General features: G+C 42.9%; 1 protein-coding gene across 1 annotated transcript in view; it reads left to right on the top strand.

The window, feature by feature from the left end:
- Window positions 1-22,192, top strand: part of GAK (cyclin G associated kinase) — a 1,188,967-nt gene that overhangs the window by 326,703 nt on the left and 840,072 nt on the right. The window contains exon 7 of the mRNA XM_069236701.1: window positions 12,592-12,681. Coding sequence (XP_069092802.1) covers window positions 12,592-12,681 — 90 coding nt within the window. The remainder of the gene's footprint in view (window positions 1-12,591; window positions 12,682-22,192) is intronic.

The following is a 22,192-nucleotide window of genomic DNA, read 5'->3' as shown; positions in this document are numbered from 1 at the left end:
CAAATAAATGGACTAGACTCCCACTGTCTAAGGCTGGGAAAATATAAATAATACTGCTGTTTTTGCTCACAAGCTTTCTGTAACGATTTGCCAATATGCCAGTCTTGTTGCTTTTTTCATAATAGTCAAATGCTTCTTTCTGGTTAGGGTGTTGTGGGCAGGCAAACAACCTAGAGTTGGCTGGGACACACTGACACTTCCATATGAGAATGTAGGACTGATAGTACCAGATATTGAATTCTATTCTGTAGAACAAGCATACCATATTTGGTATTGGTACAAGATAGGCCTGGAACATCTCAAATTCAGTGGTAGAGATGGAAATAGAAGGCCCAGGACCGCTCAGAACAGCATTATTGACCCTAACTACAGATCTTCAGGGCTGGTGAACATGTTATCATGCAGTGTGTTGACCTGGTGTAAACTGGTCTAGTTTTATAATGGTCCCATTAAAAAAATAAAAATTAAACTGTCACTCCCAGCATCAGCAGTGCCTAAGGTATAAATTATAAAACTGGACGAGTTTACACCAGGCCCATATAGTGCATGTTAACGTGTTCGATGTTAATTTCTAAGCCCGTTCAGGTTTGTTGAAATGTGAAAAGATTTTCGGCCATGTGTAAAACTATCTGGTTAGGACCTAACAGTGTGGTCAAGTGAAGTAACCCTGATTTATAACTTAAGTGAGACATCACTTGAACACACTTACCAAGCAGAGGCTTTCTGGCAACAAGGTTAGTTCCCTGTAGAACAATAACTTTGAACGGTTGCAACAATAAAGGCAGGGGTTGTCTCGGGTTTCCCAGCTGACAGGTGTGGCAGATGGCTTTGTAAAAAGAGGTAGTAAAACTTAACCTAACAAATTGAGTACCGACCATAGCCGTATAATATCTCACTGGAGTTAGGCTCACATTGCTGAACTCTGCAGGTTGCTGGTTTGATTACTTCCTACGTGGAAAAAGCAAGTACCAGTGAGCTTACCAACATTAACATCTGTTTTTTTCAGTGGTAGAGTCCTGCAAAAAGTAAGGCCATTGTATACAAAGCTATAACAGTTGATTTTATACTCTTTCATCGAAATGCACCACAAACATGCCTTGGTTCTAACATGAAACAGCCATGTGTTTTTGTTAATCTTTTGCTTGTATGATATGACCACTTGTGTTTTCACATATCTAAAACTTTATGTTGTAATTGTGCAGCTCGGATGGGGCAAAGAAGTAGCATGTCAAGTAGTGAGTGATCTGCTTTTAGTTCACTTATCCAAATGTTTCTTGTGTTTCAGTGTTTTGCCTCCTGAAATACAGCTTATAAGTGGGCACCTTAATTGCTGTAAACAACTGTTTTTGGGAGTCCATTATTATCCCTGTTGTGAAAGTTTTTTCTCTTCTAAGTTTGCTCCTTTGTTAGGTTACACGTTAATCAATTAGAAATGAATGCATGTTATATAGAATGCACATTTGTTTTATGTCATTTCTCTTTGCAATGTGATAATCAAGTCTGCTTCAATATATTCGCAATGTTTAGTCCGAGCTGGCTGTTGTGTTTTAAAACACTGTTACTGAGTTGTGTACAAAGTTTCATAGATAGCTGATACTACATGCCTCGTTATTATTAAAAGAATGCAGTCTTGCAAAATGAAAATAAGTAAAAGGGCATCGGAACAATTTCTGCTAATTGTTTATCCTGAAAGTTTAAAAAACGACCAAATAATGTTATCTAATCTAAATACAAGGTGTGAAGGTTAGAGAAGAACTTAGTTCCACATGATGGAGATTAAAAGGGCCATGCAGAATCATGTCAGCTACTTTGCCCGAAGGCTTATGGGAATGCATTCAGTCTCCACTTGCTGTGCTTATGAGCTCGGCTGCCAGCACACGACGGGAATAGCAGGCTCTGCTATTATATTAAAAATAAATACATAGTGTTCAGATAGGCGGGTGGAAGCAATCTCTGAAACTCAAACTAGGCTTTCCTTTTGATGCTAAGATTAGCTTAGTGAATAAAAAAAATGTGGGTGGGATTTCTATAAAGTTGAACAGTAAATATGTTGGATTTAAAAAAATAAAATAATTTGTAAACAGTGCTCCTACTATTCTGTTTCTTCATTGTGGTTAAAATTCATATTGTTTGCACTAGGGTAGGATTTTTTTTTTTTAAATGTATTTTTGAATTATAGCAATTATTTTCTAGTATTCTTGAGTGTATTATTCCTTAATGAAAGAGGGTTTAGATTCCACTAACTATCCCTGTGTATTTTTATGGGATTGATCATTTCGTGAAGCACAGCTGCACAGTGGGTTGTTGGTCAGTTGCAGTCCAACTGGTTTTCTGTTGTAAGCTGGCACATTGACCAAGTCCTTATTGCCAGGAGGTGTTGAAAACAGAGTTCTGGGCCTTGTTCTATAGGATGATCTAAAAAAATCTATCACCACATCAGTTTTCCCATTTAGGTGATGACACTTTTCAAGATGGCGCCTGACCTCGGTCAGGCTAAAACACTAAAGTATCATTAACGTTGAAAGCCCAAGCCTTAATGAGAGCCCTGGGATTGTTTGACCTACAGAGAAGACCCAGATGCTGAGGATATGGCTATTGTATCATGCGGTGCATTGGAGGTACAGGAATATGCTTGGAACATCACATTGTGTGAAGTGTTTCTAGCATCCGTGGAAGCCCCAACGCTCAGCCCCTTTTACTTTGGATGCACAGTATGTGAGTGGATGGAGCACTGGGAACAATACCTGCATCATAGGAGCTCTAGATAGTTTAAGTAGTGATCTGACACTGCTTTCAGAATGGCAGTCTTCCTAATGACACACTATTCAAAAGGCAGGCAGGTTTGGTCGTGGGGAAGTTATGTGGGCTGGCTTACTCACAGGGGTGGCATGCTGGGCTTTGTGGTTGTACAGTGATGCCTGGAGCGGTGAAGTTTGAAACATTTCTCAATATCTTTCATGGCTGCAGAGATGTGTGTACCTATGGTACCTGACCTTGCATCTTGCAGGCCACAAGTTTAGTTTCCACGTTGCAAGAAGTTGAAAAGTATGTTCGGTAGGTTATCACACTCTTATCTGACTTTGGGCAGAAAGGTTGGAGATGCACCTTGTGGAATGCTCCAGGAGAACATGTAAAACCTTTGTCTCATTTACACTATGGATGGAAAACCAACAAAGATTTCACTTGTAACCCAAAATATAAATTGTCCTTTTGATGAATATTGCTAGCCTCACTACCTTATCTAGAGTCACTTGTTGTATTCATATAGCATTTTTAATAGTCTGAAAGATCCTTAACAACTGGCCTCCTATCTCCACCCTCTGAGTGTCATAGGACTCTTACCTTGGGGGTAAGGCTATGTAGTTTAGGGCTGCAGCACTACTGATTGTGGGTGACTGAGTCAGTCCCACCCTGTTTAGAACTATCGGCCTGACTTCTTTGGCTAGCTCACAGCACCTCACCCAAACTTAGAAAGTAAAGGTGAATTGTGGCAACCTAACAACAATGATACTCTGACTCCTCAGGTAAGTCATGGTGAGCAGATTGTACCCTTTCTCTCAGTTACACAGTCTCACACATGCCAAGGCGAATGAGGAGATGCAAAGGAAGTTTCAATATATATTTATTGAAGCAATTGCATCCGGTTTGTGTGTGTGTGTATATATATATATATATATATATATATATATATATATATATGTTCGATGGCATGTGTAGCTGAAGATACACATGCTGTGCACATCCCGCCATCTGGTGTTGGGCTCGGAGTGTTACAAGTTGTTTTTCTTCGAAGAAGTCTTTTCGAGTCACGAGACCGAGGGACTCCTCCCATTTCGACTCCATTGCGCATGGGCGTCGACTCCATCTTAGATTGTTTTTTTTCCGCCATCAGGTTCGGACGTGTTCCTTTTCGCTCCGTGTTTCGGGTTGGAAAGTTAGTTAGAATCTCGGAAAAAAACGTCGGTATTGTTTGCGTTCGGTATCGGGTTAGTTACAACAGATCGACACCGAATTTAGAAGAGTTCCGGTGGCCCTTCGGGGTTTTTTCGATCCCCCGTCGGGCCTGGTCGGCCCGGCCACGTGTGAATTCGAGGCTGATGGAACGGACCCCATTCCGCTTCTGTCGAAAATGCCATAACAAGTATCCGTATACGGATCAGCATCTGGTCTGTAACTTGTGCTTGTCCCCAGAGCACAAGGAAGATACTTGTGAGGCCTGTCGAGCGTTTCGGTCCAGAAAGACGTTAAGAGACCGAAGAGCCAGAAGACTGCAGATGGCGTCGACGCCGACAGAACAAGAGCGTTTCGAGGAAGAAGAGGAAGCTTTCTCTATCCAAGAGTCGGACTCAAAAGAGCTCGAGGCCGAAGAAACGCCGAAAACCGTGAGTAAGACGTCGAAACATAAGACTCACGAGAAGTCAACAAAAGCCCAGGAGGACGCCACCGCCAACAGGCCATGGCTTAACCCAAACAAGCGGTGACCGAGCCAAGGCACCGAAAAAGGGCACGCTGGTGTCGAAGTCATCCGACTCCGGTCGAGATACCGTCACACAGCAATCTCGGACCCGAGACATTGGCTCTGAGAAATTTCGGCACCGTCACAGCAGCACCGAAAAAATTCGGCATCGAGACACCACCACGCCGAAAATTACGAAGGTTTCTTCGGAGCCTAAAATAACCTCCGAAAAAGTTTCGGTTCCGAAACATCCAGCCTCGGAGCCGAAAACAGGTTCCTATACAGAGGAACAAGGATTGGCCTCCCAAATGAAAAAACATAGATTTGGAGAGGAACTTCAAGCTGTAGAGCCAGACTATACTCAAAGGAGGCTCCACATTCATCAAGACACAGGGAAGATAACCACTCTTCCTCCAATTAAAATAAAAAGAAAACTTGCCTTTCACGAAAAGGAGAAGGAGCCACAGGCAAAGGTGGCAAAGAAAACAACTCCACCACCTTCTCCACCACCATCAGTGCACACATCAACAGTAACAACTCCTCCACTGATGCACTCCCCGACTCATACTGCCATGAGTCAAGATGATCCCGATGCATGGGACCTTTACGATGCTCCAGTATCGGACAACAGCCCAGACTCGTACCCTACCAGGCCGTCCCCTCCTGAGGACAGTACATCTTACACACAGGTGATCGCAAGGGAAGCTGCTTTCCATAACGTCACCTTGCATTCAGAACCAATTGAGGATGACTTCTTGTTGAACACGTTAACCTCCACTCATAGCCAGTACCAAAGACTACCTATGCTCCCAGGAATGCTAAAACATTCAAAACAAATCTTTCAAGATCCTGTTAAAGGCCGAGCCATAACTCCAAGAGTGGAGAAAAAATACAAGCCACCGCCAACAGATCCTGTTTATATTACAACGTAGTTAACTCCAGACTCAGTAGTTGTCGGGGCAGCTCGTAAGAGAGCAAACTCTCATACCTCGGGAGACGCACCACCTCCAGACAGAGAGTCGCAAATTTGATGCTGCGGGCAAAAGGGTTGCAGCACAAGCAGCAAACCAATGGGGCATTGCCAATTCACAAGTGCTTTTGGCAAGATATGACAGAGCTCACTGGGATGAGATGCAACATTTGATAGAACACTTACCCAAGGAGTTCCAAAAAAGAGCACAACAAGTGGTGGAAGAAGGACAAAGTATCTCTAATAATCAGATACGGTCTTCAATGGATGCAGCAGATACGGCTGCAAGGACAGTAAATACTGCAATAACAATAAGAAGGCACACATGGCTCCGCACATCAGGTTTCAAGCCAGAAATTCAACAAGCCGTGCTAAATATGCCATTTAATGAACAGCAGTTGTTTGGGCTGGAAGTCGACACTGCTATTGAGAAACTCAAGAAGGACACTGATACGGCAAAAGCCATGGGCGCACTCTACTCCCCGCAGAGCAGAGGCACCTTTCGCAAAACACCTTTTAGGGGAGGGTTTCGGGGACAACCTACAGAAACCACAACATCACAAACAAGGCCCACTTACCAAAGCCAATATCAGCGGGGAAGTTTTCGGGGGCAATATAGAGGAGGACAATTCCAAAGAGGTAGAGGAAAATTCCCAAGCCCCAAAAGTCCTCAAAATAAGCAGACACTCACAAGTCACCCATCCCCATCACATAACACCTGTGGGGGGAAGATTAAGCCAATTTTACAAACATTGGGTGGAGATAACAACAGATACTTGGGTACTAGCAATTATCCAGTATGGTTATTGCATAGAATTTCGAGAATTCCCTCCAACAGTCCCACCGAAAACACACAGTGTGTCGAAACAACATATAAATCTTCTAGGATTAGAAGTTCAAGCATTGCTCCAAAAAGGGGCAATAGAATTAGTACCAAAACCAGAACTAAACACAGGAGTTTACTCACTGTACTTTCTAATACCCAAAAAAGACAAAACTCTAATACCTATACTAGATCTCAGAATATTAAATACATACATCAAATCAGACCACTTTCACATGGTTACATTACAAGAAGTAATCCCACTGCTCAAACAACAAGACTACATGACAACACTGGATCTAAAGGATGCATATTTCCATATACCAATACATCCTTCACACAGAAAGTACCTAAGGTTTGTATTCCAAGGGATACATTACCAATTCAAAGTGTTGCCATTCGGAATAACAACTGCGCCAAGAGTTTTTACAAAATGTCTAGCAGTAGTAGCTGCACATATCAGAAGGCAGCAAATACATGTCTTCCCGTACCTAGACGATTGGTTAATCAAAACCAACACGCAAAAACAGTGTTCACGACACACAAATTACATCATAGAAACCCTACACAAACTAGGTTTCTCAATCAATTACTCAGTCACACCTTCTGCCTTGTCAAACACAGCAATACCTAGGAGCAACAATCAACACAGTAAAAGGGATTGCCACTCCAAGTCCACAAAGAGTCCAAACATTCCAAAATGTAATACAAACCATGTATCCAAACCAGAAGATACAGGTCAAATTAGTCATGAAACTCCTAGGCATGATGTCCTCATGCATAGCCATTGTCCCAAACGCAAGGTTGCACATGCGGCCCTTAAAACAGTGCCTAGCATCACAGTGGTCACAAGCACAGGATCAACTTCTAGATCTGGTGTTGATAGACTGCCAAACATACATCTCGCTTCAATGGTGGAACAGTATAAATTTAAAACAAGGGCGGCCTTTTCAAGACCCAGTGCCACAATGCGTAATAACAACAGATGCATCCATGACAGGGTGGGGAGCACACCTCAATCAGCACAGCATCCAAGGACAATGGGACATTCAGCAAAAACAGTTTCATATAAACCACTTAGAACTGTTAGCGGTGTTTCTAGCTCTGAAAGCATTTCAACCCATAATAACCGACAAATACACTCTTGTCAAAACAGACAACATGACAACAATGTATTACCTAAACGAACAGGGAGGAACACACTCGACACAGTTGTGTCTCCTAACAAAAAAATATGGCATTGGGCAATTCACAACCACATTCGCCTAATAGCACAATTTATTCCAGGGATTCAGAATCAGTTGGCAGACAATCTCTCTCTGGATCACCAACAGATCCACGAATGGGAAATTCACCCCCAAATACTGAACACTTACTTCAAAATGTGGGGAACGCCACAAATAGATCTATTTGCAACAAAAGAAAACTCAAAATGCCAAACTTCGCATCCAGGTACCCACAACATCAGTCTCAGGGCAATGCACTATGGATGAACTGGTCAGGGATATTTGCGTACGCTTTTCCCCCTCTCCCACTTCTTCCATATCTAGTAAACAAGTTGAGTCAAAACAAACTCAAACTCATACTAATAGCACCAACATGGGCAAGGCAACCTTGGTACACAACACTACCTCATATCAAACTGCCAAACAGACCAGATCTGTTAACACAACACATTTAACAGTTCAGACATCCAAATCCAGCATCGCTGAATCTAGCAATTTGGCTCCTGAAATCCTAGAATTCAGGCACTTAGACCTCACACAGGAATGTATGGAGGTCATAAAACAGGCTAGAAAACCTACCACTAGACACTGTTATGCAAATAAGTGGAAAAGATTTGTTTATTACTGCCATAATAATCAAATTCAACCTTTACACGCATCTGCAAAAGAGATAGTAGGATACTTAATACATTTGCAGAAATCTAAACTAGCTTTCTCTTCCATTAAAATACATCTTACGGCAATTTCAGCTTACCTGCAAATTACGCACTCAACTTCATTATTTAGGATACCAGTCATAAAAGCGTTTATGGAAGGCCTAAAGAGAATTATACCACCAAGAACACCACCAGTTCCTTCATGGAACCTCAACATTGTCTTAACACGACTCATGGGTCCACCTTTTGAGCCCATGCACTCTTGTGAAATGCAATACTTAACGTGGAAAGTTGCATTTTTAATTGCCATCTCATCTCTAAGAAGAGTGAGTGAGATTCAAGCATTTACCATTCAAGAACCATTTATTCAAATACACAAAAATAAAGTTGTTCTACAGACCAATCCTAAATTTTTACCAAAAGTAATCTCACCGTTCCACTTGAATCAAACGGTAGAATTACCAGTGTTCTTCCCACAGCCAGATTCTGTAGCTGAAAGAGCACTACATACATTAGACATCAAAAGAGCACTAATGTACTACATTGACAGAACAAAACTAATTCGAAAGACAAAACAACTATTTATCGCCTTTCAAAAACCTCATTCAGGAAATCCTATTTCAAAACGAGGCATTGCTAGATGGATAGTTAAGTGCATTCAAACCTGCTATCTTAAAGCTAAAAGAGAACTGCCTATTACACCAACGGCACTTTCAACCAGAAAGAAAGGTGCTACCATGGCCTTTCTGGGAAATATTCCAATGAACGAAATATGTAAGGCAGCAACATGGTCTACGCCTCATACATTTACCAAGCACTACTGTGTAGATGTGTTAACTGCACAACAGGCAACAGTAGGTCAAGCTGTACTAAGAACATTATTTCAAACTACTTCAACTCCTACAGGCTGAACCACCGCTTTTTGGGGAGATAACTGCTTATTAGTCTATGCACAGCATGTGTATCTGCAGCTACACATGCCATTGAACGGAAAATGTCACTTACCCAGTGTACATCTGTTCGTGGCATTAGTCGCTGCAGATTCACATGCGCCCACCCGCCTCCCCGGGAGCCTGTAGCCGTTTAGAAGTAGATCTTAAACATTTGTACATTTGTAAATATATTACTTGAAACTTCAATATGTACATACGCATTCACTCCATTGCATGGGCACTATTACTAGCATACACAACTCCTACCTCACCCTCTGCGGGGAAAACAATCTAAGATGGAGTCGACGCCCATGCGCAATGGAATCGAAATGGGAGGAGTCCCTCGGTCTCGTGACTCGAAAAGACTTCTTCGAAGAAAAACAACTTGTAACACTCCGAGCCCAACACCAGATGGCGGGATGTGCACAGCATGTGAATCTGCAGCGACTAATGCCACGAACAGATGTACACTGGGTAAGTGACATTTTCCATATATATATAAATCTCATTCCACAAAAGCTGCTAATGTTACCGAACAACTTTCAGATGGGTGCCTCCTTCGTGCAAGCACGTAAAATATATATATATATAAAAGCATGAGCTGCGATAATTAGGCAGATGAATAATAAAGTGATTATGGTTACTATTAGAGTAAAGAAAATACACAATCCCACCATCCTGGTATGATTATAAAACCTAATGATTCCTACTTACACCCTTATAGCTAAAACCTGAGAGCATAGTGGTGTTAGCCCCTCTGCTTATCCCGGTCTATGTAAGGAGTCTGGACTCCATTCCTGAAAGATCGGCAAGGGTCTGCCTGTTGTCTGCTGGCAATCCTCCTGGTTGGCTGAAGAGTCAGTGCCAGGATCAGCAGAGCTGTCAATGAAATGACGAATGTCCTTGGATGACCATGGCTGGAATGCTCTCAACCTTCCTTAGGCCTACATGGTGTTAAATAACAAATCAATCGCTGTTCTAAGAAGAGTCCCAACATGATCATATGTCTAGAACTGAGGGCTGACTCCGTAACTCTTGGTGTGGCAATACTAGTTAGAAATATCATGTACCAGACATGACAGCCTTGAGCAAGGCACAGAGTGAAATGCGTTCAACGGACTGATAAAATGTGCAACACAAACAACTATGCCTTCTCAGAAAAGGCATCAGGTTAAATTATAAAAATGATCTGAAAGCAAGCTGTGCAAAAAAATATTGAAAGGAATAAAATGAATTACACATTCATATGTATTTAAAGACACATGCTACAGGCCTGAAGCTAAAATAAGGGTGTCCAACCTAGATACTAAGGGGAACTCGCAACAAGAGATGAGCTCAGAGAGGGCAATGAGGCATTCTGAGAGTGAGCTATGGAGACTGTTGATTTACCACTACTCAAATAGAGGTGGTTCATGTGCATTGAGCACAGAGCTCAGCCTATACCCTCACTCTTTGAGTTTGGCTTTGCCTTGAACCTAGAAGTCTCAAAATGGACAACACAATAGTGATGCGTTAAACAAGAGTACAACAGTCTGTATCACACAGAAAATCTGGTACTGACCTGACTAAAGGTGGATCTCTGATGGTAGCTCGTAGTCCAGCATTTAAGAAATGGAAAGCGGATTAGATTAACAGGCACCTCCTAGAAATAGAAGTGAGTGGTAAGTGAATTTGTTCTGCCTGAAATCTTATAAGCATGGGTATGCCCCAAGTTGACCCACTCTCTACTGGGACAAAATGTAAAATGTCAAGCTTTTACATGTAAATTTCCCAAATCTTGGTTCTTTGGAAATGCTGTTTTGGAGAGATTAAAGTAATCTTCCTTATAGTGTACCTAGAGTCTGGAAAACCTGAGAACATGAAGTGAAGAGAGACAGCACTGACTGCCTTTTCATCTTCAGTTGGTTTAATCTGGGGTCCGATTCTCTTCTATAAATGCGTATTTGCCTGCCTCAGTGCTTACAGAAAAAGCCCTCTCCGGCATCTTTTGTCACCGTTCCTAACATTAAAGATTTCCTACAAGGACTTAGTGAAGACTTTCCAAGCATTTAGGAGACCTTCCCCTTCATAAGAGCCGAACATTGGGGCTGATTTAAAGTTTAGAGTAATGGTTGTACGCTTTCAGGGCTACGGAGTAAAATGCTCTGTCGCCCTGATGGAATAACCATACTCTGGTTTTATAGATGCCTGCAGTCTCAGGGACGTCTCTTATATTGGCGGGAACCACCATCATGGGGCTTCTGGTCAAAACATCAAAAGTGTGCCATGCGGTTCCGTCAACATGACAGCACATCTTCAGTATCTTTTTATTTTTATTTTCAAAATCAGAATCCCAAAATGGGATTTTCTTTTAGAAAATAAAGCAATGATCCTCTTGCCATAGAAGTTTCCCCCATGGCGTGAGGGTCATTAAAATGTTTTTACTTTCACTGATCACCACATTATGGATTGCAATGTGAGAAATTAAAAGCTTGCCATTTGGCCGCCCTCTTTAAATATGACGGATGAACAAATGGCCAAACATTTGGCAGCCCTTGCTCTGTCGGGCTGTTAAGTCAGCAGCGGAGATGGAGCAATCTCCATTACTGACATACTTAAGTTCTGCCCTACTCTAAATGAGGCAACTGGAATTTCATATTGGCAAAGAGGCTACTCTGTTGCTGTAGTGATAGTACACTCTTCACCAAACTCTACATCAGGCCAATTTTCTTCTGTACGTTAATGAGACTTCTCTTAATCTATGCACAAATCTTATCTCCATTATTTGCCTTGGAAAGTAGCTTTATATTTATAACTTCAGCAAGAAGGGTGCTTCCCCCATCTTCCACAACTTATCCCTCATATGATAAACTTGCTCTAAAGAAGCCGGGACTTCCCACCAATCATTGTCTGTCAGTTCCACTCATACTTAATCTATAAGTGTCCATCTCATCCCATACCACAGGATGAGCCTGTCTGCAGTACTTCCTGACCTACCCACCCATTTGCCACTCCACTGTATATTGCCACTGAATCAGACTGGGAGCTTTGCTTTGAGAGCCTACGTACTCCTTCACCTTCCACAGCACAGGTTTAAGGTCAGTACCCACAGAGATGTACTTTTTGTGTGTTTACTTGGATAAACTGGGTTTGCCATAGGAGCAACACATTTATACCCGAGATCTTTAAATCAGTCTTGCTTCCAATTTACTGTCAATTACACATCCTTTTCAGTGCCCATTTGGTGTTTGCACTGATTCACTGGTGAGCTGCACAAGGAATTACTTCCTCACTCAAAGCATCTGAGACTAATGGTAATATGAACCTTATATGGATTGTGGGCTATGGTTTTATTCTTGCCACAGTTCTGCAATTGTAACTCTCTTTGTCACCTCAAAGTCACATAACTAATATGAATCAGAAACATTTCAAAGTATTTTCTCAAAGAAATGCTGTTTCAGGATAAACGTAAATTGCATCATTTTATTTATTGCCAACTGGACATACCTAGTTAAATATTTGTGACACTTATTTCTATTTGTATTACAGATTACAAGAAACACTACACCAATGTATAGGACTCCAGAAATGATAGATTTGTATTCAAACTTCCCAATTGCCGAGAAGCAGGACATATGGGTATGTATGTGATTTTTTTTTTTTTATAGTGCTTAGCCAAATCTTGTGTTCTAATAATTGAGAATTCTCAAAATGGAATCAGGCCTTAATGATTTTTACAGTACTTATCTCCTACAACTAGCTTTAAGATTCTTTTGTTTGCAAAGGCAGTCATGAAATGATTAGTGAAGGAGGATGTACAAGCACAAATAAACTGTAACTATGTGCCACTTTTGTGGTATTCTTATTATTTTGATGGCAAGATTCCAGTTTAACACTTCTACTAACATCTGTGCTCCCATGGACTTTTGAATAGACGTGTTTCTTCTTTTGCTGTTGCTGAGCAGCATTCAACTCTGTAGAGTGCGCTCTGCTTTCTGCAGAGATGAAGGCTTGCTTGAAAAATATCTGCTTGCCTGTTGGAAGTAATCTCATTGCTTAATAATGGTAACTGGGCTGAGAAGTATTCTGGAGTGTTTTGTTCCAAAGGGCTTTTTTTGAGCTCCTTAAAGCATTATAGAGTGGATGAATGAGTAACATGGAGAAAGGGTACATGATTTTAGACAAAACATATTTTGATAGTTTCTAGTTTACCCCACAGTAATAGTTTTAGTAACGATCATGCCAGAGACTTTTTTTTTAATGTATTCTGTTCTGTACAATTGTATTTTGTTGGTAGTGCATCTATGCAGTTTTCAAAAGGGATTACTACATGTTTGATGTGTAGTGGTTTACATTCAAATTTGGATTTTGTGGTTTCATTCTTTGTTTACTCAATAGGTGTGCTTCTGTTTTGTCCCTTTTTAGTTTGTATCTGTGTATAGCAGCATATTTTACAAATTCCTTAAGTGTGTTAGGAATGAAGTTTCAGCTTGATTCAGAAGGCTGAGGATATCGTCTGTATATACTTGCAATTTGCATTTGAAGCCTTAAATTCAGATGCCTTACATCTGATCATAACTTCTGGTTTTACTCAGTAAGTGCTCGGGAGCTAGAACAAAAAGAAGTTGGGGTAAGAGGCATCCTTGCCTTGTGCCTCCCTTTCCAGTGTAAATGGGAGGAATAGTATTCAGCTTACAAGTACATTAGTCTTCGGTGGTGCTTATAGGGTTTTTGCTAATTTGTTACATTTATGCGAAATGCTGCGGCATTGTAGCATTCTCAAGAGGTATTTCTATTCTCTGTAATCAAAGGCTTTTTCATCCTCAAATGCATTCACACACTATACCTCTTACTCTTCATTTTCCGTCACTGTCATTATGTTTGTATGGAGTCTGGTGTTGCAGACTAATATTCTTCCATTGACAAATTCAGTTTTGTTTGCTTCTACATGTCACAAGATAATGTTCTGTATGCGGGAGGCTAAGCTCTTTGCAAAAAGTGTGCAGTCAATATTTATGAGCAATATTTGTCTTAAATATTTACTGAAGTTAAGTTTGTAGTATTCTTGAAAGGTAATAATCATTTCCAATTTTTGGTTATAATTTGTCTATCTTGGTTGCTAACGAGGTGATCTATGCATTTTCCTTCTTGTTTTTTATGTAGTTAACCACAGTCTTTCCACTTCTTGTTCCTGATTTGTCGTGGTTTACTTTGATTTCTAGCAGTGACTGATCTGCGACATGAGTTCATGTTTGGTTGTACTCTGTTTTCCGTTTCATCGGCTGTACTTTAAATTGATCATTTTTTTGGATGTAAACATTTTCCAACTTTTAATTTCTTCAAGGTTTGTTTTGGTTTATTTCCATTTTCTTAATGCCTAACCTAGTATGTGATTCTTTTGTTAAGTATCTGATTTGGTGTGTGATTTCTTGGCTGTCTGGGAGAGTTGCCTTAAAATTCCATCTAGAGGATTTATTTTAGCTCATGTAATGTAAACATTGTTGAATATGGCAATCAGTGTGATTTCTACATTGGCTGTTTAACTGTGTAAACTTTTGTTTGTAACAAATAGGATGTCGGTTCTTGAGAATATTGTCATGTTTGTGGCTTGAAAAAATTGAGCTTGGTTTAGTGGCTTGAGCTTTTGTCTCTGGACCTTAAAGAAGCTTTTATCGCTATAGACATCATTGAGTGCTATTTTGTCTTTTCTTTCACATGTGACTTTGGCATGTTCCCTGCAGTTTCCTATAAGCATTTCTTGTTGGCTATTGAGACATACTTAAATAATTGTGAAACATTAAGCTTAAGTCTTGATACAAAAGCCAGCTGAGAAATTTCCAAAACACCGAAAGGACTCCTGTGTGTTTTTGGTCAGAAAGAAGTAACTATGACAAGAATTACAGCACTCACTGGATTTGAAGATTGTAATAACCAAAAAAAAAGAGACGTTCAGAATGTTGGTGATAAACAGGATTTACTCAAATTACGTTGGGTGGGGAGGTTTTATTTGAGCTGTTGATTGCAGAATCTGTATTTTCACACTGTAGGAAGGCCCGTAGATTTCAGTTTCAGTTTCTATTTCAAGATCTGTGCCAACCGTTCCAATGCAGGGGCTGACCCTTTATACTGAAATTTGTCCCGTATGAGTAGACTTGATGGCGCTGAACACCTTTCTTTATTTTGGAGCATTTTCACTCACATGTACTTTTATAACTTCTCTTTGGTAGTCAAATCACAATACAAACATGATGCAAGTGATTCCTGTTCTACAGTGTATTCAGGGGCTAGGCTTAAATCTCAGCTTCAACAAATCCACAGTCAGTGCAGATTATTTATTACCCTCGAGAAGTCCTAGATGCACAGGTTACAAGATGGATCCTTTGTACGACCGACTGCCTTCTATCAAAATGTCAGGACCATCGTACAGACTTTCTTGCAATTGTGAGACAGGTGTCTCTTCTGAGGTCCATGATATCTCTGGAAGAATATCTGAAGTATAATTAATGCCTAAGAGCCGAAGATTAGGAAGAAAAAATAATATATTTACTTTTAGTTCTAAATTGTTATCCTGACATGCCAGTCATAGACCAACAAGCTTGAAAGGTGTGCATTTCCAGGTGTTGCTTCCTACGTTGACAATCATTATGGATCTTTCTGTGGAAAGTCGAATGACTCACATGGATTGTCTGATAGCATAAGGAAGGTGGTATTATTAAGGAACAATCAAAGAACATGAATATGCAGAAATTCAGAGCAAATATTTCCTGCCCATAGTATTAGGAATCTCCATTCTGATCCAATATGAGAATGTATGTTTCGAATGTGCAGTCTAACACAAGATTCAGAGTGCTCTCAGAGGAGGTGTACAACATCTAGCGTGGGGTCCTAACTTAGGTGGTAGATGGTGCCAGGCAGCTCTGCACTTATGCCGTTCTGCTCCAGAAATGATGTGTAGGGCCCAAATAGGCGCCACTCCCTCTCGCTGATGTCAGTTACTTTCAATCTGCAGCCCCAGATGCAGACGCGTGGCTACCTCTCATCTATGAGGCCATTTACCTCCAAAATAAATTGTGTATACAAGGGAATGTCACCCCCCAAAACCTACAGGTTTTAACCCCAGTAAGGGCTGTGGCAACAAATGTCTGTCACATGTACTTCTCAAGTTTACCTTTAGTCCCTAGGGTTGAGCCATGACTCTAAGGCCTCCAGTGACTGTGCTGATGAAACCATTTGAGATAGCGAGGTGAAACTATATGCCGCGAGGCACTAGAAGACTTCAGGGGGACGAGACCGGTCCAAGTCAAAATGTCAGTACTGGCCCTGTTCTTGGTCTTAGTCCAGAAGTCGCTGGAGTAATTCCCAAGGTCAGTCGTCGTTGCGATCTAAGTCTTCAGGTAAGTTGAAAAAACAAAAATCCAAGTGGACTTGGCCCCTTCCTGCCACCCACATTTTCCTGAGAAGGCGTGATGGTGTTGCCATGCTTCTCAATTGCTTCTTGATCTCACACCCAAAGACGGTCGTCCTCTGACCCCTTCCTGCAACTTGTTCTGGCAGATTGAAGAGTTCTATGAGGCCATGCTCCAACTGTTTTGATCCTTACTGACTCCCTCTGGCACCCCTGTGGGCTCCAAAAAGCTGCAACGCCCTCCATCAAGGATGCTGCAGGCAGTGTCGCCCTCAGAGCTGGTTTCACCATTTGAATCCTCCACTGGGCCCTGGACCAACTCTTTACCCGGTACCATGCTCTATCAACACTGGAGGACTAGGTGCCCATTGTGTTCTCAGATGCTAATTTTCCATCAAGGTGCCACCCGCCCATCCCCTGTTTGACCTAGCACCTCCAGAAGAAAGAACACATATAATGCATTCCTTGTTTGGTATGTATTCGGAAACAACTATGATGTGGGTGATGAGACAGGGCAACCATACCACGAGGAAAATTGGTATGATGACCTCCAAGACATGGGTGTCCTTGACACTTCCCCTTGAGTTGGGACTTTGCTTTTCCCCCAGGCTCTGCCACTGAGAAGGGTGCAATTTACACAATGGTCATACATAGGGCTGCCAAAGCTTTAGACATTAGACGTCAAAACCAATGTCTTGATGGAAATGCTCCAGCCGGGCAAACATCTCCTGATCCCCTCTTGCCCCTCAATGATGCACTTACCGAAGTCCTCTTAGGGACATAGGCTAAACCTTGGTCTGGCTCCCTAGTCATTTGGGAGATTGCGAGACGGCACTGCCATGCCACAGTTGATCCAACATTTTTGTTTCAGCACCCCTCCCCTGAAATCTCATTGGTGCGGACGTCTACAAGTCGGACAACCCAAACACTTTTGTGACTACTCTCCCCGATAAGGAGTCCAAATAAGTGAAGACCTTTTCCAACATGGTATTTCTTCGATCAGCTTGGCCTTCAAGTCTTTGAATGCCACTTGCCTGCTGGGTTGCTATTGTCATGCTCTTCTGCATTCCGTAACTCACGCCCTCCCAGGTGTCCCAGAAGAACTTCGGCCTGCCCTAAATCCAAGCCATACAGCATGTTTGTAATGCGGCCAAGTTCACAATTTGATGTGGCATGGACACCACCGATTCCATTGGACAAGCCATTGGCACCAGTGTCTCTATTGACAGCCTAAAGGCTGTGGTCAACTGTTTTTTCAGGAGATGTCCAGTCGTTCCTAACAGATATGCCCTTTGTTGATACTCGCCCATTTGGGGACAAGACAGATTCCACTCTGGAGCATTTCAAGGAGAGCAGGGCCACAGCATGCTCCCTGGGCTTATCTTCCTTGCCGCAGCAACTGCATCAGCCCCACCATTCCTTTTGGGGCTTCAGCAGAGGTAACCCATGCTGTCAGTCGATTGAGCCTCAGCAAGTTGCCCAGTAGTTTCAAGGCCAAGACTGTGATGCCCCTAGACCCCTGCGGTCAAGGTCAGCGAGTTACTCCGTCCACTGACCCCTTGCAGCCCCACCTGCCACACATCTAAGCATGCCTTTAGTGGAGCAGGGACATCTGGTTGGACGCAGGATCAGACAATTCTTGCCTGTTTGGCAGACCATAACATTGGAGAGTTGAGTCCTGGAAGTAGTCTGAAAGGAGTACACCTTGCACTAAAGTGTCACTCTGTTGCACCTTCCACTGTCCCTGCAATGAAAAACATAGGACCTTCTGTCCTCCTTCACGGCAGGAAGTGCATACTTTTTTGGCTACAGGGGCTACTTTCTATTGCCAAAGAATGGATGGGGCTTTTGATAAATTATAGACCTGTGCCCTCTCAATACCTTCCTCTGAAATGAATTATTCATGATGTTCACACTGGCCCAGGTTTTGTCTGCCCTAAACCCTGTAGACTGGATGATGGTGTTAGACTTTAAGGACACCTATTTCCATATACCGATCCTGCTGGCCCATCATCACTACTTGCGGTTCGTCGTGGGATGGGGCATTGTCAGTTTTTTGTGCTTCCCTTTCGACTCACCATTGCACCGTAGGTGTTCACAAAATTGATGATGGATGTAGCACCAAACCTTTGGAGTCCAGGAGTCCCACTCTTCCCCCTATCTTTGATGACTAGCTCTTGAAAGCAGACTCCCCCAAGGCAGTCATCCTCCACCTCCAGACAACTGCGAACCCCGTCATCTTAGGGGTTCACTATCAAAGTGCCTAAGTCAGACTTGATTACTTCTCAGGCACTCCCCTTCATCTCAGCCATTATGGACATCGCTTGGTTTTGTGCCTCCAGAAAGGCGAGTCTAAGACATTTAGGCTATGATGCTGATCGTCTTGGAAGTTCAGTGAGGTCGACCTTGAGGCTGCTGGGTTGGGTGGCCTCCTTCTTTCTATTGGTCAAGCATTCCAGCTGGCATATGTGGGCTCTGCATTGGGATCTGAAGTCTGGTCCAGCATCAAGGGAACCTTTCCGACCACGTCCAAATTTCAGAGACATCTGCAAATGATCTACAGTGGTGTTTACTGGACTGTGATTGGTTTAGCGGAAGACCCCTCTCTACCTTATCCAGTGTTGACAGTGGTGACCAATGCATCCCGTCTGGGTTGGGGAGACCATCTGGCAGAGGTGGCACTCAGCGGGTCCTATTCTTGGCAGAGGCCCAGCTCCATATCAATCTCTTGGAGCGGCGAACCATCCACTTCGCTTTGAGAACCTTCCATCCGCCAATCAAAAGGAGGCTGGTGCAGGTAATTACAGACAATACCACCGCCATGTGGAATTGCAACAAGCAGGGCATTGTGGAGTTGAGATTCTGTTGTTGGTTCTCCTGGAGTTCGCAGGTCCCCTGCGAACTCCAGTTTCATTGCACTGGACTTCGTAAGTGTGGGGAAGCCAATTTACCCATGTATTGGACACAGGTGTCCAGCTACATAATAACTCCGAACCTGGGCATGTTTGGTATCGAACATGTCGGAATCATAACCCTATACTGTTGCCAGTATTGGTTGTGTGATTCCATGCACTCTGGGGGCTCCTTAGAGGGACCCCCCCTGCATTGCTCCTACCAGTCTTCTAGGGTTTTCCAGGCAGCCCACGCTGCTGCCACCCTCAGACATGTTTCTGCCCTCCTGCTGCTTGAAGAGCTCAGGCAAGGGAAGGCAGAACAAAGGATGTCCTGTGAGAGATGGAAGCAACACCTTCTCCCTTGGAAATAAGTGTTACAAGGCTTGGGAGGAGTAGCCTCCCAAGTCACCTGTTAGGTTTGAAGGGCATATTTGGTGCCCTCCTTGCATAAACCGGTTTGCACCAGCTCAGGTACCCCCATCCCTACTCTGGTGCGAAACGGACAAGGGAAAGGGGAGTGACCATTCTCCTGTCCATCACCACCCCAGGGGTGGTGCCCAGAGCTCCTCCAGTTGGCCACTCGATTCTTCCATCTTGAAACCAAGATGTGCAGAGGCCCCTGGGAGCATCTGAGTTTGCAGGTCAGGCAGGTGACATCAGAGAACCCTCATAAGTGGTCACCTTGTAAGGTGTCCTGACCCCCTTTTAGGTCTATTTAGGGACTCCCTTGAGGGTGGGTCCCCAGATTCGACATGCAAGACTCCACCAGGACTCCTCTCCATTCTTTATTTCCAATTCTGGCCACTGTAACAGCAACTGGGCTCTTCAGGAAACGACAAGACTGCAACTCCTGAGATGACCTCGCATTGCAACATTGTTTCTCCGGCTCCTTCCAGCAACTGCAACATTTCCACAGCTGTGCATCTTCGGATGTTGGCGAGACTTCAGCCTGCACCAAGAAGCAAGAAGGAATCTCCCTTGGAGTGAAGGAGTCAATCTCCTACATCTGCAGGCACCAAGCGCAATGACATCCGGCTGCGTGGATCTCCTCTCCTCTGGAACTGCGTGGATTCTGCATCACAGGTGGTTGTCTGGAGTGATTCCCTTGGTCTTCTGCCCGCTGTCCAACTTGGGAAACAGTGAGCCCTTGCCTCCCCTTGCAGAACAGTACCCCTGTGCACCACGACTCTTAAAGCTACTAAGGCTTGTTGTCTCCAGCTCAAAGATCTTCGGGCTCTGAGTAGCCCCAGCCTTCAGCACTTCATCATGCCAAGAACAATCTTATCTCTGCTGCTCCAGCGACGTGGGACTCCTCTTCAGGTGTGCTGAATGGGCCTCACTGTGACTTACTGTGCCGGTTGCCAGTGGGTTGCCTGGGAGGGCTGCGACTGTTTCTGTTGGCTCTCCCGACTGCTGAGGGTCACACGGACTTCCCTCCAAGGGTCGAGTCCCCTGGACCTTGCTGGTCTTCTTCAGCCTTGCAACTCTTCTTTTGCTTCTCTTTGTTAAGGCTTGTTGGTGGTTTTCTGCACCACTGATCATCTGTGGCCCAACGACCGACGTGAGACACCATGTGCACCACTCCAAGGACACCTCTTCAGTTCCTGGACTCCACAGCTTGTCGTCTTCCTCCGTCAACCTGGATTTTCATCCACAGAAGGGATGGTAGAGGCTCCTCCCCTGACTGGACACTTCATTGTGTACTGGACTTTGTCCCCTTCTTAAGCAGGTACTCTTCTTCCAGAATCCATCTTTGGTTTCTTCTAGTCTGGTTCTGTTCTTGCACAATCCAATTTCTAAGTCCTCATGTTAGTCCTCGAGAAATACAGGTGCTTAACTCTGCTCTCTTGGTTGCTGGCGGTCACTTTAGTACTCCCCTCTTGGAGTCCCTAGTTCTTCCAGCTTCCCTCTAACGACTCCATACCCTGGGATGGGGGACCTCTCTTCGCATTCCACTATTTTAGTATATGGTTTGGTCCTCCCCATGGGCCCTAACTGTTGTTCACTAATTCTTGCCAATGCTTGTTATTTCTTGTGCCATTTCCTAATTATTACTGTCTGTGTGTGTGTCTATATATGTATATATATGTGTATATATATATATATGTGTATATATATTCCATATATTTATATTCCAACATAGCGTTGCCGGAAACATCCGAGAAACCTCGGTGTAAACACGACAGCGTACTGTGACTCTGATTGCACCAGCTTGTTTATTAGACTTGCAGCAACAAGAACAAAGAAAACGATCCTGACGCATTTCCGAGCCTTCGCTCCTTGTCACAGGTTACAAATGTATCATCCTCATAGTGATTAAATGACTTCTCACTTCCACTTTCGCATTATGAACATAAACAACGGACTAACATAAAGCCCCGATTTTACATGTAAACATTTCGGCCATCTTAAAATCCACTCACTGGCTATTATTCCTTCCCAAATATAATCTAATACGCAGAAACCATGCCATGCCAACAATGTCATTGTTATATTTTCTAATTATTGATGTTCATTCTAACAGAAAACTATATATTGATTTTCACTGCCATAAATCAACCATAACAATTTCTATTCAACAATAGATGCTTATATAATGCAATATTTCTACACTAGGGTACTACCCTAAAATTACCCTTATACTCAAAACTGAAATCCCTATTTCAGAATTCATAATTAATTCAAGAAAATAATTTTCATACTGCACTAACCCGTTCCTGGATATAATAGCTCCTTTGCGTTTATCCATATTATTGCTGTACCGCTATGTCCACCTAATAACAAATAAAGAAAAAATATCATATAATCAGCATTTGATAACCTGCAATTTCTAAACAAATGTCGCCATGTG

The sequence above is a fragment of the Pleurodeles waltl genome, chromosome 1_2 (genome assembly GCF_031143425.1).
Source record: "Pleurodeles waltl isolate 20211129_DDA chromosome 1_2, aPleWal1.hap1.20221129, whole genome shotgun sequence".
NCBI lineage: Eukaryota > Metazoa > Chordata > Amphibia > Caudata > Salamandridae > Pleurodeles > Pleurodeles waltl.
This window is presented reverse-complemented; position numbering and strand designations above follow the sequence as displayed.